The 16,845-nt window shown below is 35.3% G+C and overlaps 1 protein-coding gene across 1 annotated transcript; it reads right to left on the minus strand.

Annotated features, from left to right (window-relative positions):
• Nucleotides 1-931: 931 nt before the first annotated feature.
• On the minus strand, nucleotides 932-16,798 carry LOC127801629 (uncharacterized; the record flags this gene model as incomplete). Its single annotated transcript, XM_052336910.1, has 2 exons — nucleotides 932-1,559; nucleotides 16,375-16,798. Coding segments are annotated over 2 exons (582 nt in total), but the record flags the coding sequence as incomplete, so codon positions are not given.
• Between the last annotated feature and the right edge of the window lie 47 nt (nucleotides 16,799-16,845).

Consider the following 16,845-nt stretch of genomic DNA (forward strand, 5'->3'; position numbering starts at 1 on the left):
ATTTTTTTTTTTTTTTTTGGATTTTGAAGCCATTTTCGAGATCAGGGGGTCGGGTTTAAGGGGGGTAGAAGTTCGTTTCGAAGCTTCGTGGTGCGGTAGGGCCGCCGCTAGCGAAGGAGCCCCCGAAAAAGACGAACTAGGGTTAGGCGCATGGCTGCACGCGCTAGTGCGTGAGGAGGCGGCACGTGGCCCGCATGCGCGCGCCAGGTGGAAAATAAAGAAAAAAATAAAAGAAAAGAAGGAAAAATAAAATAAAATAGGAAAACTTTTACAAAAATTTTGAAAAAAATTCAGAAAATCTAAAATTTCGTTTATGCCTTATTTTGGGAAACAATTTCTGGAAAATGCTAAATAAATTATTTATTTAAGTGATTTTCTTATTATGGAAATAAGGAAAAAATAGGAATTTAATCTAAAAAATTACAAGAAAATTCTAAAAGGCTAGAAATGTTATTTTAAGAATAATAATGAAGAAAAATTGGGTTAAATGAGGATTTAGATATTTATCATGAATTTTTGAGAAAATAAGACTTAGAAAATAAGGAGAAATTGTGGAAATTATGAGAAAAATAGTAAATTGATATTCTGGAATAAATTTAATGTTTTAGGAATTCTTGGGGCACGTGGATTGGGAAATAGCTCATTTGACACGTTTATTGAGGTCGTCACGCTTATCGAGATAGCTTAATTGTGAAACATAAGTGTACTGTTACAAGTTTGGTACGGTTATAAATGTTTATGTTTAAACCCCAACCTTCGGGAATATTTTCATCATATTGACATGCTCTGATATGTATCCATCACGTAGACTGCACAAATGACATGCTATGAAATGCATATGCACACGTTGATATCATTGATCACACGCATCATGGTCGTAGGGAGTACGAACTGTTAGAACGGGAGATTCTATGGCACACACCAAGAGGGGGGGTGAATTGGATATTTTAAAAATCTTTGATAGAACTTTGAAATCCTTTTGATGGAAAATTCGATGCAAGTGAGGATTATTGAATTGCTTGAAATAATAAATGAAATAAAACCACAAGCACAAGAGAAGAACACAAAGGATTTATAGTGGTTCGGCTTAACCCAAGCCTAATCCACTACCTTAGCTCCTCACTAAGGATTTTTCAAACCATCCACTAAAACCCCCTACTTAAACCAAGTAGGTCCTCTAGTCCAAGACTAGGAATTACAACCTCCCACTCAAATGGGCCCTCTAGCTACACAAGCTAGGAAAATAACAACGATACAAATGAAAGAGAGAAGCTAAGAGTTAACACTCTTAGTCACAAGTTCTCTCACAATGAAAACTAGGCTTAAGAATAGATTTACAATGATAGAACGAAGCCTTGCATAGAAAAATATAAAATTGAAAGCACAGAGAACACTGTAAGCTCAAATAAAATGATTTCCAAATTCTAGATCATCTCGTTTCTGTCCATTAGCCTCCTCTTGATCATCTATGACATGTATATATAAGTGTCCCACGAAGTTGAAGAGAAATATAGCCGTTTGGAGCCGTTGAGATTTGAAAAAATAGCCGTTGGAACTTTCTGCACAAAGAAATAGTCGACAGAAGAAATATATAGTTGACTATTTTTACAACTAAAGCAAGAAATAATGGACAGACAAAACGAATAGTCGACTATTTTATAACACAAAATTTCAATAGTCGACAGACACATTCCAATAGTCGACAGATGCTGAGATATGAAGAAATTTTTGAAACTTATGAACAAAAATAGTCGACAGATCAAAAGGCATAGTCGACTATTTTTACTCGATAGTCGACAGATGCTAAAATAGTCGACAGATGCTTAAATAGTCGACAGAACATCAAAAATAGTCGACTATTTTGAAGCATAGTCGACAGAATGATCCTGATAGTCGACTATTCTATAGAAAATCTTGAATTTTCAATTCATCCTTATTCGATTCTTTTAAAACCTCATTTTGATTATCTTGAAAGCAAGTTGAGATTATCAAAAGTATATTTTGAAACAAATCACTCTCAACAAGCAAGTTTTTCAAATCACTCTCAACCATACTCAATATTTCTTCTATAAGTTTTCATATCTTGCTTCAAAGCTTAGATACTAAAAATTCATTTTCTCATTCATATAATCCACATGATAGAAATTGATTTTTATATAGACATTCATCAAAACCATTTCATTACTAAGAGATATTAGATATCAAAATACTAGGAGATAGTTTTCTAAAATGAACACACTTTCAAAAACATGTTCTAGTTGGTCTTTTGCCTTAGAACAATTTTATCTCTATGTTGACCAACGACTTCAAAGCTAATTTGAAAATCATTTTAGGAGATTCTTTTAAGACTAAAAACTTGACTTTGCAAATCTCTAACTAAAATAGAAAATCATAAATCTTTTTGGTTTTCATTTTAACAATGCACTTGAAATTGATTTTGTTGAAAACCACCACCTTGATTCATGACTTAGGGATTTAATAACATATGTTTTTCATCATCAAAACTAAGCACAAGGGTAGAACATCACGAACTAGCACTGCTACTTTACAAATGGTGTACACCCCGGCTTTGAAAGAGGTAGCCATAAAAATGGTAGGTAGCATGAAGGGTGCAGTTGACACCTACGATGAGTAAGACATTGCATACACACATGATAAAACATGTTATACCCTTACTTAGATGGTTCGTCATCTAATTTGGGTTTCTACCCCTGGAATATTCAAATTTTCCAGTCGGGACTTACAGTGATGGTACGAAAATCTAAGATGTGTAACGACACGAGTTGTCGAGAAATGAGCAGGTGTACCATGTTTTGTTGTAGCATGAATATTTCAAGTATTTTGTATAGCAAGAATGTACGTTTTAAATTATCTTTGGAAGCTTATATATTGTGAGAACTTTGTAACAAGTACTATGTTCGATTATCTATATATGAAATGCTATGATTAGGTTCGATTTCAGCTTCCGCTTTATAAGATTTTATTTAAATATAGTGTATGAAATGTTTCGCCTGGCACTAGATAGGTCTAGGAGAATTTCAGGAATAATTAGAGTAATTCAGCATAAAAAAAAAAAAATCCCAAATTTCCTAAGTTATGATACACCCTGAGATGCGGGATGTTACATGTGTATTTTTTATTGAGGTGGCGTTTATTAAAATGAGTAAGATAAGATTGTATCAAGATAAAGTTAGAATCCTTTTCGGACTAGGATATAAAATGGTCAATATAAAGGTAGAAGCATTCCAAGATTTTAATCAAGCTATTTGTTAAATTTTTTGGAACTGGAGGACACAAACGTCATTTTTTCTTATCTATAAGGACCAAAATACGCTTATCTTGAGGGGGGGAAGTATATATGAAAAAACCTATATAAGAAATCAAGTGACTTCTTTTCAAGAATCACCAGATAAGTTTAACAAACAAATTAGAAAGGATAAAAGTCTAGAATACTTTCCATATCTTACATTTTTTGGTCTATATCTTGATTAACAAACATTATCTGAGTAAATATAAATGGAAAAATCATTTTACTCGAATAGTTGCATTCTTGTGATAAATGTTGTGTGTTGGTATATGTGCTAAGTGAAATGATTTTCCTTTTATCAAGAAATGAATGTTTCTAATTAAGTATTAGGTATCATTCTTAATTTATTATATTTAATCAAGTAAAATCCAATGTATTAGAGTATCTAATTATTCTGCTCTCATAAAGCTTTTAACAAGAGAACGTGATTGGAAAGTTTTTAACTTTTACAATAGCACTAGAGTATTCAAATTCATTAATAAAGTATATCAATTTTTGGGTCTATTGTTTGTCAAAGAAAATGAATTAGTTGAGTAACATGTATGTCTTACTCAACTACCATTGATAGTTTAATTAAGTATTTCTTATATCTCCTAAGGTTAAAACAAGTATATATGTTTGTTAATCTCAAATATCTCTGTGTCGATTTTTAATCGAGTGATTATCATTGTATTCAAGTTGTTCAGTTAAGTTATTTGTTCAATCCAGTGAGAAAAATGAGCTACAATGTCAAGCCTTTGTGCTTGCATTTTCAATCGAGTAGAAAAAAGTCTTTCGATCGAGTATTAAATTGGAAAAAAAGAGTGAAGCCTCTAGACTTTGATAGTAATCGACTTGGAGCTATGCTCAATCAAAAATTTTGTTTTTCTCACTCGAATAATCTTGTGCTTCAGTCGAGTAGTTTGTGCTGAATAGAGAATGATTTTCTATATTTATTTTAGTAATCAACTGATAGGTATATTCCACTCGAGTATTAGTGTGGTTTAATCAGAGTGCCAAAAAATGCTTAATTGATCATTCAATCCAAAGTCAAAAATCTTAGTTATCAATGACATATCTTTATTTGAGTTAGAACATGACTTGAATCAAGTGTCAAAAGTGTTTGGATCGAGTAGCAAAGTTAATGTTTCAATTAATCAAAATTCATTCGAGTGACTATATTTATATTTGAGTGATAACAGCTCTGTAATCAAGTATTAAATATCCCACTTGAGTGAGAATCTTTGAACATAATGTTATTCCCTGTATTTAGAAAAGTAATCGAGTAAGAAGAATACATAATCGAGTGGTGTATATTATACTCAAGTATCAAATAGTGTGCATATGAGTATCAATCTCTTGCAATCAAGTGAGAAAAAGTCTCACTCGAGTATCTTTGAGCTAACAAAAGTTGGGTCTATGTTTCTATAAAAGTAATTGAGTATCTTAAATCTCAACTTGAGTAGATGATGGATCCACTCGAGTATCAATATATTGAAATAAAAAATTATAGCCATTAAAGACAACTGAAAAGTGCACAATTTTGATTCTAACCATTGCAAAAAAAGCCTTCTAAATATTCTTTGAACATAATTTATATATCTAACCAACGAGGACAAAAAGAAAAATATGTAACTTGAAAATCTTGAAGATTTTACCTATTGGACAAAAGGCTAACAGTTATGAGAAAAGGAAATGTATAAATGGCAGATGTAATTAAAGAAAAGGATGCTTACCCTAAGCTAAATTTTTCCACTATTATTCTCAAAGAGTTCAAAAAGCTAATATCATATACATCTTTCATAAAGTGTAAAAAGAGAAAGAGTGATCCTTATTTTTTTATTCTTTAAATCTCTATATTTGAGAGAAGCCCATTTTTATTATGAGTTTTATTACTAGCTTTTCTTGTATTCTTAAAACCTTTGCTTCTTGTAAGTTGTAATGCTTACGTTTGATCCTAGAAAAGGTAGCGATTTCGATTAATCCTTGAAAAATTGGGTATTGCGATTACGCCCAATCCCTTAAAAGATAGTGGGTTCGATTAATCCTTAAAAAACTATGTAAAGTGGTTTATAATTAATCCCGTTTTAAAAGCTACCTAGTAAGTTGGTTAAAATACTTGGTGAGGAGTCAAGGGAGTGGAGTGGGCTTGGTTGAGCCAAACCACTATAAAATTTCTGTGAGTTGCACTCTTTATTTTTAACTTTATTTCAGCACTGTTGTTTTCAACAAATTTGATCACTTGAATATACATTTGCATTGAATTCATTTCACACTATTCTCTATCCATCCTACATTTATAGCATCAATTTGCAAACAGTCAAAAAGTCCAATCAACTTTTGAAAAAAGCTTTTTTAAATCAAAATGTTTTAAAACACTCAATTCCCCCCTCTCTTCCTTGGGTGTATATTTATTCTTTCACTTGAGCTGAAAATAAATTCTCTTAAGAAGAATGAAAAAAAAAAGAAAAAAAAAAAAGAATGAGTTGAGCTAAGATCCTAATCTTCTGTGTTCATCTATTTTCAGAGTGACTCATACATAGAAAGAGTAGAGGGTTTTCGTTATCCTTATCCTCTCTAGTTGTATTCTTAAATCCCTCTTTGTCTTTCTTTCATATTTTTAGAGAGTCATTAATTTGTTGTGGGAGCTTCTACTCATATTTCTTTAAGAGTTGTAAAATCTGAGTTTTTGTTCCATATCGTTCTATCTCAAAGTCACTGTAAAAGTTATAACTAAGCTTTCAAAAGTTACTCAAAAGTTATAGTTAAGTATGATAAAAGCTACTAAAAAGTTATAACTAAGACTGTTAAAGTCTATTGTAAATGTTACAATTTAGCCTTTGAAAAGGTACTCTAATGGACTATTGAAAATTCTTTGTGAAAAGCCAAGATAGGCCAGATTGTGTTGAACCACTATAGATCATGGGTGCACTATCTTTTACATATTCTTTTACGTTGAATTTTCACATCTTGTGCACTTTTTAGCATTGATTTTGAAGTCATAAAAGTACTAGCATTTTCAATGTATACTTGTAGTATTATTTTCAAATGTGTAAAGAAGTTCAAAACAATTTTTGTTCAAATCTTTTATCAACAACAACAACATATCCAGCCTTTATCCCACTATGTGGGGTCAGCTACATGAATTCTAGACTTCCATGTATTTCTGTGTTTTGTCATATTTTCATTTAGATCCATACACTTCATATCAAACTTTAATGTCTCTCCCAAAGTTTTCTTGGGTCTGCCTCTACCTCTTTTTTTGACTAATTGTTCCATTTCATCAACTCTCCTCACAGGAGCGTCTTTTGGTCTCCTTCTCACATGACCAAACCATCTTAGTCTATTCTCTCTCATCTTCTCCTCAATTGGCACTACTCTTACCTTATTACGAATAACTTCATTTCTAATTTTATCTTTTCTTGTATGGCCGCACATCCATCTTAACATCCTCATCTCCGCTACGCTCGTCTTTTGCTCATGCTGGTATTTGACTACCCAACATTCTGAGCCATATAACAAGACTGGTCTTATAGCTATCCTATAAAATTTTTCTTTCAGTTTTAATGGGATTTTACCATCACATAACACCCCCGATGCATTTCTCCATTTTAGCCAACCTGCCTTAATTCTATGTGTGACATCCTCATGAATTTCTCCATCTTTTTGAATCATTGATCCCAAATATCGAAAATGGTCTTTTCTTTGTAAGATTTGGTCCTCCAATTTTATTATAACATCCTCCACTCTTGCATTCTTACTAAATTTACATTCCATATATTCTATTTTTTTTTCTACTGAATTTAAATCCCTTAGATTCTAAATTGTTTCTCCACAACTCAAGTTTAGTGTTCACTCCTTCTTTTGTTTCATCCACCAACACTATGTTGTCTGTAAATAGCATACACCATGGCACTTCTGTCTGGATATCTTTAGTGAGTTCATCCATTACTAAGGCAAATAAGTATGGACTTAGTGCAGAACCTTGATGCAGTCCTATTGTAATTTTAAACGGTTCAGTGTCCCCTCCGCATGTTCTGACCCTTGTCTCTGTACCATGATACATGTCCTTAAGGAATTGTATATAGGTTATTTGGACTCATTTCTTCTCTAAAACCCTCCATAATACTTCTCTAGGGACCCTATCATAGGCTTTTTCTAGATCTATAAACACCATATGTAGGTCCTTTTGATGATCTCGATACCTTTCCATTAGGCGTCTCAGTAGATATATAGCTTCCATTGTTGACCTACCAGGCATGAAACCAAACTGATTTTTCGATACCTCTGTTTCTTTTCTGAGCCTCTGCTCTATTACTCTCTCCCAAAGTTTCATGGTATGACTCATTAACTTAATTCATCTGTAGTTTTCACAGTTTTAAACATCTCATTTGTTCTTGTATATAGGAACCAAAGTACTCTTCCTCCACTCATCTGGCATCTTTTTTGTTTTAAGGATCGCGTTAAATAATTTCATTAGCCAGGAGATGCCCTCTTCTCCTATGCATTTCCATGCTTCTATTGGTATATTATCTGGTCCCACCGCCTTATGATTTTTCATCTTTTTTAATGATTGTCTTATTTCATTTGAACTTATCGTCGATGAAATGTATATCTCACGTCCCCTTCGGAGTTACTAAGATGTCCCAATTTACCCTTCTCCTTAATGTACACTCGAATTATTATACTTTCAACTAGTACACATAGTTTCCACCATTGCCTCATAGTTCCTGTTAGGGTCGACAGCCACAAGGAAGCCCTTGCCATTGACGTCGTCATAATTTGCCAACTCACGACGCAATCGCTATGACAGGGTGTTATATCGTAACATGTACATGAAGTTGACACATGAGAAGATAATGCATATGGGCAGGAGACCACTTTGGCATAATTTAATGGAGTTTGGTTTCCGGTGTTTGGGTCCTTAGCTGCTATTGGGCGATTTCAATAGTGTTCTTCGGCCTGAGGAGAAATGTAACTGCCTTTATGTCTCGGCCTATGAAATTCAAGATTTTTATGATTGTTGTGCTGCGGTGGGGCTTTCTGATTTACCTTCGGTGGGATGTTTTTTCACTTGGTCTAATAACTCAATTATGTCTAAGCTGAACCGAGTCATGGCTAACAATCCATAGGTGATGGAAGGGCTATTCGGTCAAGGCAACTTCATTCCTTCAGGGAGTCTCTTCGATCATTCTCCTAGTATTGTTTCCATTTTCTAGCCAAAAAAATTAAGGAGAAAGTCTTTTAAGTTCTACAATATGTGGGCTAATCATGAAGACTTTTGTAGCCTTGTTAGTGTGGATTAGCAGCTACATGTTGAGGGCACGACCTAGTATGGCCTCTATATGAAATTAAAGCATCTCAAGATCTCGTTGAGGAAGCTTAATGAGCTCCAGTTCTCCCACATCTCAGCCAAAGCTAAGGCGACCAGTCATGTCCTTAATGATTCCTAGATCCTCTTGCAAGCCCAACCCAATAATGAGGGTCTCCAAATTGAGGTTGCTTCCTTGAGGAAAAAAGTCATGTTTTTGCAAGAGGCGGAGAGGCTTTTCTTCCTTTAACGGGCTAAATGTGACTATTTGAAGCTCGGTGATAGGTGTACTAAAATTTTCCATGGCATGGTCAAGCGCAATTTTATTGTGGTAGTGGTTAAGGAGAATGGAGAATTATCCACTTCTTCTTCTCAGTTGGTTGAGGAATTCATCAGGTTCTATGAAAATCTCTTGGGAACAATTGCTCCCAGTGACCCAATCAACCCAGCTATTCTGTCTTTTGGTGCAAAGCTTTCCAGTGAGCAAGCTAAAATACTGGTAACCCCCATTGATGACTAGGAGATTGAGAATGCCTTGTTTGATATAAGGGATGACAAAGCCCCTAGCCCTGATGGCTACTCGACATGCTTCTTTAAGAAGGCCTGGAACATTGTTGGACCCCATCTCTCCTTAGCAATTAAGGAATTCTTTGAGAATGGCAAGCTGCTTAAGCAGATCAACCACACTGTAATTGCTCTTATCCCTAAATCTTCTCATACGGCGTTTGTGGGGAATTTCCATCCAATTTCATGCTGCAACGTGGTCTATAAAATTATTGCCAAGATTCTCGCTACCAGGTTGGTCCCGCACCTTGATAGCATTATCCAGCTCAATTTGCTTTTGTTCAAGGCCGTAGCTTGGCTAAGAATGTCCAGCTTACCCAGAAGCTTTTAAGAAAGTACTCAAAGAAAAGGATCTCGCCCAGATGCTCTATTAAAATTGACCTTTGTAAGGCATTTGACTCTATTTCTTGGGTTTTCTTAAGCATGTTTTGGAAGGCCTGGGGTTTTCACCCCCTTTTTGTTCGATGAGTGCTTGAATGCGTCTATACTCATGCTTATTCATTGATCATTAATGGATCCATGCATAGTTTCTTTCAAGGCAAAAGAGATATGCGACAAGGTGATCCATTGTCCCCTTTTTTGTTTGTTATTTGTATGGAATATTTCTCGAGGAGCCTTAAAGCAGCAACAGATGCATCAAATTTTAACTTCCACCCGAAATGCGGTAGCCTTCGTATTACCCATCTAGCCTTTGCTAATGATCTTATGATGTTTGCTACGGGTGACATTCCATCAATTAGAATTATCATGGAGTGCCTTCAAGATTTTGGAGCGAAGTCAGGGCTTCATGCTAATGCCCTTAAGTCCAACATTTTCACAACTAGGGGTGACTAACCAGGATCTTCTTTAGATCCTTAATATGACGAGCTTCACTAAAGGCTCTATGCCCTTTCGCTGTCTTGGTATTCCCTTGGCTGCTACTAAGTTAAAGGTCAGTCACTTTGCCCTGCTGGTGGATAGAATTTATGATTGCACTAAGGAGTGGAACATGGCCCCTCTCTCTTATGCAGGTTGGGTGAAGCTTATTCAAGATGTTATCCAAGGAATACAAGGTTTATGGATGTCCATTATTCCCATCCCAACTACTGCCATCGAGAGAATTAATAGAATCTACAGGCTCTTTCTGTGGAGTTCTAAGTCCTCTCTTGTGGCCTAGTTGTCCATTTGCCTCCCGAGGAATTAATGAAGATGGCCTTAGTCTCAAGGACCTTAGAAATTGGAACATGGGCCTCTTTTCCAAAGCCCTCTGGAACATCCACAGCAAAAATGACTATCTTTGGATTAGGTGGATCCATCATCACTATCTTCTTTCGTTATCCATATGGGAGCATTCGGCTAAGAAAGATGACTCGATCCTCTTTAACGGCTGTTGGATATTAGGGACATGATCTATCATTGACAGGGGTTAGTTACTACAGCCATTTCCTTGTTAGCTAGCTGGGTTCGTGGGACTGATATGCACATTTCTACTACATATGATTTTTTTTTGCCTAAGGGTCAAATTAAGCCATGGGCATCAGTGGTCTGGAGCTTATGCCTAGTGCCGAAGCATGCATTTATTCTTTGGTTGTGTGCCAAATCCAGTCTCTTGATAAGAGACAATATCACATTTCTTGACATTGATCGGTCTTGCCTGATGTGCAATGCTACGGAAGAATCAGTCCGCCATTTATTTTTTTAGTGCTCTTTCAGTTCGTTTGTTTAGGGCAGCATTAGGGACTGGCTTGGTCTTTCTAGATCGATGTCTACAGTTGCTAGTGGCTCAAGAAGAAGGCCCGTGGATTCTCTTGGCCAAGCAAGCTAAAAAGAGTTAGCCTTGGCAGCACGATTTATTTTTTGTGGGACGCTTGCAACCGGCTCATTTTTTAAGGCATTACCCCCAGCAAAGAGACCATCATTAGGAGGATTAAAACATATATACACAAAGTAATATTTACCACGTATCCCTATGTTTTGGTTCATTTTGAATCTCTAATTTTGGGTCGTATGTAACTGGCTCCATGTCTTGTTTCGCTTGGGTATCCCTAATGCATTCTTGTACAGTTTGTTCATATTTATACATATTTACCTTTCCTATCAAAAAAAAAAAAAAGGTAGATATATGAGGCTAACAAATGAGCAGATAAAAAAACTCAGTGACCAGAGAGCAAATTTTTTTTTTTTTTTTGGATTGTCCTGGAGTTTCCGAGCTTCACTCGACTAATCCCCAGGGGCGAGTGACCTTCTCCCCTAATGCACTTCCTAGGTAAATTCAGATGCGGACACAGTCTATACACACTCGAAGTGGACCTTCGAGAAGCAGCTACCCCTCCCATGGATCCCTTTTTTATGACATGCGGACGGAATCCCCGAAGGGGCAACAGGGCCCACCCAGACCCTGCCTCTACAAGGGCAACTTGCCTTCCATCATTTAAATGATGCCTTGCAAGTTGCCGCTAAAATTTGAATCTCCGATACTCTTGTTATCCTTCTTGTATTTTACCATTGAATCATGTTCATGGAGGCTCCAGAGAACAAATTTTTGGGAAGATGAAACGTCATTGAAAGCCAATGAAATGAATGTAGCAGATTTGAATTGATTTGAATTAATAATAATATTTGTTCACGAAGTTCTTTGGTTGTCTCTAATCTCTAACCCTTCAATATATGAGAACAATTTGTTGTTTGGTCACTTTCTTTACTCACCATTCCTTCTGTTATAATACACAATTAACACTATATAAAACATCCTCAAACACCGCTAGTCTCCAAAAGGGAATATTCCCACTCAAAAAAGAAGGGAAAAAAAAGGGGGGGGGGGGGGGGGGGGGGGGGGGGGGGGGGGGGGGCCAAGTGGTTTTAGTCTCGTGACAAATTGAAGCTACAAAGAAGAAAGTGAAGCAATGTTGAATGTGTCGGTGGGCAACAAACTGATGATGATCTGCCAAGACGACTGTGACTGTGGGTGGAAGAGCAAATTGGAGGATAATAACAATCATGAATGGAGGCCAAGCGCCCCCCCACCACCACCACAACCACACACAGCACGGACCACAGTGCTATTAGTCTCGTGAAGTACTAGTGATGACTCTGAAGAACTTTGGTGCCGCAATTGGAAGAATAAAAGTTAGTTTACATGTCAAAATTCTACCAAAATTGTTCTATATATGCATCTGTTGGATGCACTTCGTGGATTCATCACATCAATTTCAAATCCCAATCACCACATATATATATATATATATATAGACATATTGCTCACTGACTTGGGTTAGCCATATTGTTCCCACCCACATTTATTTCCACCTAAAGACACACACACACACATACACATATATAACACCTCACATAATATGTGTATTTAAACGTATAAATTACTTTGTATTATTTTTTGTAATTTTAAAATATAATTTGAATATGTTACTGTGAATAAATTAATTTTTTGAAATTACTGTTGAATTTTTAAAATAGGAAAATGGAAAATGGAAGAACACTTATTTAATTATTTCAATGTAATTCACTAATATTAATGTGATTTCTTTTTATATTTTTTCAAATTCCTTAAAATTTCTTTTAAGCCCCACAGATTCTTTCCAATAATGAAAATGGAAAATAAAAGAACACTTACTTAAATTATTTTAATGTAATTTAATGAAAGGACACATATATAAATTATTTCCAAGTGCTTTAATATCTTTAATAATATAAATAATTTTAGTGTAATTAATGTAATTCAAATGCTTTAGGCTGAGCTTTATATATATAGATAGACAGATTAGTTATCTAATCTTTTTTGGGCTAATATTGCAAGTTATATATAGTTTTTAGATGATAAATTTTATAAAAATCTTTTGTAATTTAATTAGGTCAGTTTGAAGAACACTCCTTTTTCCCTTAATTAATTTTTAATTTGCAAGTTTTGGGTTAAGTAAACTTATTCTAAACTACATCATCATTTTGGCATCTATGGTGCATGTGAATGTTGATATAATTAAATGTCAAAATCAACATTAGTTTATAACTTAACAAATTGTGCCCATTTGTAAAAGAAAATAAATCTGGAAGGCCTATAAAAAATAAGAATAACATTAACATTAATTTGTCTCTCCTAAGAGTTACGTTTAATCAAGTAATTCTTTTCTTAGTCAAGTAAATTTGTACCTTAGTCAAGTATATTGTGTTGAATAGAGAGTGAGTCTATGTATCTCGTTTATTAATCGACTAATAAGTATATCATACTTGAGCAATAGAATGATTCAATCAAGTACTAAGAATGTTTAATCGAGTAATTTATCTTAAGAAAATATGTTAATCGATTATAATCATTCAATACTCGAGTAATGTCATTATGCAATCGAGTATCTATGTGTCTTAGTTGAGTAAGTTTAATTAGACATATAGTAGGTCTCTATATTTAAAATGTTAATCGACAAAGTGAACTTTGTAGTCGAGTAAAGTTTAAATTTAATCGACTATTGGTTACTCGAGTAACTGATAATATTAATCGAGTAATCTCAATTTTCACTCGAGTAATTATGTGCAGAATTTGAACCTTGTAAACTATAAAAACTACAATCTCAATTTTTCTCTCTTTCTTTGTTCTTTCTCTCTCATCTCTTATTCTCTCTATTTCCCTCTTATGTTAGCAGTCGATTGACTGACAAGTCTCTCTATTCTCTATTCTCTTTCATGAGCTCTTCTTTATTTTTCTCATGTCATCTTCTTTTCTTCCCATTTAGTAACAAATCATCGTCAAACATACATTGTGAAACCTCAAAAGGGTTTCTGGTAAGCCTATAGATGATAGTGAGAAAAATAAAGGTGGTTCAATGATGAGTCTATCCCTTTCATTTTTTTTTTTTTTTTACATCTATTTCTCTCCTTTTATCTCATCACCATTGGGGATTCTTCACCCTCTTTGTCTTCTTTCTCTATATCTATGTCTTTTCTTTCTTTCTCTATCTCCCAATATACATAGGTATATATATATATATATATGTTTCTCAATCTATCTTTTCTCTTTTTATCTTTGTCTCTCTAATCTAGATTTTGATTGAAACCCATACCAAAAGGGTTTTGATCGAACAATAATAGAGTTTCTTTCCCGTCATTAACAGTTGGCAATAAGAAAAAAACCACATTCATTCTTTATATCTATCTTTCTTATCTATATATATATATATCTAATTCTCGAGAAATGGAGTCTCTCCTATTGTCAACCGTTTGCTTCTCTTATTATCTTTATTTCTTTAAGTTTGGATTGGAACCTAGAGCAACAGAGAAAAACCTTCTCTCTTTTTCTCACATTTTGACATGACAGTCGTCGACAGTAATAGTCACAAACTATCTCCAGTATTCTATTTTTTGTTTTAGTGTAATTACAATACATAGAGAAAGGAGGGACATTTTTAAAATTTTAAAAAAAAATAAAAGAAAGGGGTTTAAGCATTACGCAATATATAAGTTAAGAAAAATTAATCTCATATTTGAAAACATAAAAGCAGTTGATGTAATTTGACCAAATCTCAAAAATAGTGTGTGAAATTTATCCTAATTTTAAAATTTGCAAAGAAACAAACAAGCTAGCTACTTTCCCTTTAGAGAAGATTCATTCAAGTCTTAAAATAGTTGGGAGAGTTTTAATCGTTGAGCACTAAAACATGGTTATCAAAGCATGAAAGTGTTATCCTAGTTGAAATACACTAGAAAAAAGACGAGATAGACAAGGCTATTATAAGTGCATGCTAGTAGCGGGATGGATCTATAATTTGGTTTAAGTTTTGATACAAAAGAAGGAACACTAATCACGCTTTTTTAAACATTTTTTATACTGACTAGCCCTAATCTTCGCAAACCAAAAATACAGGTCAAGCCTTCTTCTGTACCAACTAATTTCAGTTTGAAATGACTATATATAAAAAGTGAAAAAAAAAAAGAAAAAGAAAAACGGAAATAAGAAGAATTAGTTTGAGCCCGGCTTGCAGGGACATAAGTGAATTACTGTTGCATTGACTTCGCGTAATGCAAAAAGTCTAGATCGCTTCTAGTCAATGACAAAAAGATATGACCCCCCGAGCGCATAGTTTGGTGGTCCTAGCTATCTCGTTTGGAGCCTGCTCCATCATGGTCAGAGTGTTATTCTGAAATTGCAATCAAGGGCCATCAGACTCTTTGATTTAACTTCTTCACTGTATTCTGAGACCAATAAATGAGGACGTTCATAATGGGACGTTACCCCCCTCCCAAAAAAAAAAAAAAAAGATGTGACCCCATAAATTTAATTTCTTTGATCTACCAAAAAAAAATCTAAACCAAAAAAAAATCTGGATACCGTCCACTTATGACTCACATGCTAAAGTAGACAAAGGCATAAAGGCAAATTTCAGGACTTTGGAAGAACTGATGAGTTCAAAATTTCAACTTCTCAAGATGGGTAGAGGCAAGAAGAAATGCAAACCCCAGTTTAGACAATCAGGATGAAGAGAGGAGGAGATTCATAAGAATCAACAAATTGCAACAACATTTGCAAAAGCAGAGTACCTTGCACCTAACCGGTTTTGCCAATAATAGTCATAACAATACAGCATGCCAGGAAATGGACCTCAAATGGCTTTGATTGGCAACCGATAGCTGTCAATTAATGCAACTATTGACTAGCATAAGCAGCCATCCATCAAAGAAGAAAGAAAACACTGAGCCAAACCCCAAACATTAATTCCAAAATTTCAAAAGCTGGCTATAGTTGCAATGATCACCAACACAATGTTCAAAACAAGGATTTCTCAAGGAAAAGTAGAGTGGATGGGAAACAAAATTAGGATATATCCAAGCTAAAAACGAGCTTTTTTTGGTTTCAGACGTGTACTGATTTTGGTCTCATTTTCCTATCCCTGTAGCCAACCCCTGCTAATGAGGTTTAGGGATTGGTATATTGAGGTTGCTTCTAATCCAACTGAAATGAATAAATGTATCTGTATTCAATTCCTTCTTTTTGTTTTGCGTCCCTATTCAATTATTCTCGTTTTCTGATCCAACTGGAAAGAATGAATGAATCTATTTCAATTCGTTCGTTTCGTAATTCCCACTTTCAGGTCTATCAACTGTATTCTTCTTCTTCTTATTCTTTCCTGTCCGAATTCAAGCTTGAATCCCAAGTATTTTCTGTTCCATATCTCTTTTGCTTAATTCCTTTTTGTCCAAGCAACACAAGTCAAGGCAAGAATAAAGCACTTACCGTCATAACTGCTGGTATCAAACGTCTGTTGCAGGTTCCTCCGCATGTCGTACGCACGCGACGATACTCGCTCCACGAACTCGTTGGACGCCCCAGGAATGGTGCCGTCCAAGCGAGGCGCCCGCTCCACCTCCTCATCTCTCCCGTACTCACCCTCGCCCTCGCCATCATCACCGTTGGGCCCTCCACCGGCGGAATTGCAGGATATCTCCAGCGCAAACCTCCTTCCACACGGATCAGGCGATCGGGGAACGCTAGTGAGGAAAGAGGAGAGAAACGAAGAAAGAGCGGACACAGAGATCAGCCTACGGCGGCGGCGGCGGCGGCGGCGGCGGCAGCGGAAGTGAGAATTACTCGGAGGCAGGACGATTGAAGACGAAACCGATGAGAGAGAATCCAGTCTGGCTTTATAGATACCCTGGAATCAATTAGCTTCCTACTTGTATGTTGCTTTATCTCTGTTTGTGTGTG

This window comes from Diospyros lotus, chromosome 5 (assembly GCF_014633365.1).
Source record: "Diospyros lotus cultivar Yz01 chromosome 5, ASM1463336v1, whole genome shotgun sequence".
Taxonomy (NCBI): Eukaryota; Viridiplantae; Streptophyta; class Magnoliopsida; order Ericales; family Ebenaceae; genus Diospyros; species Diospyros lotus.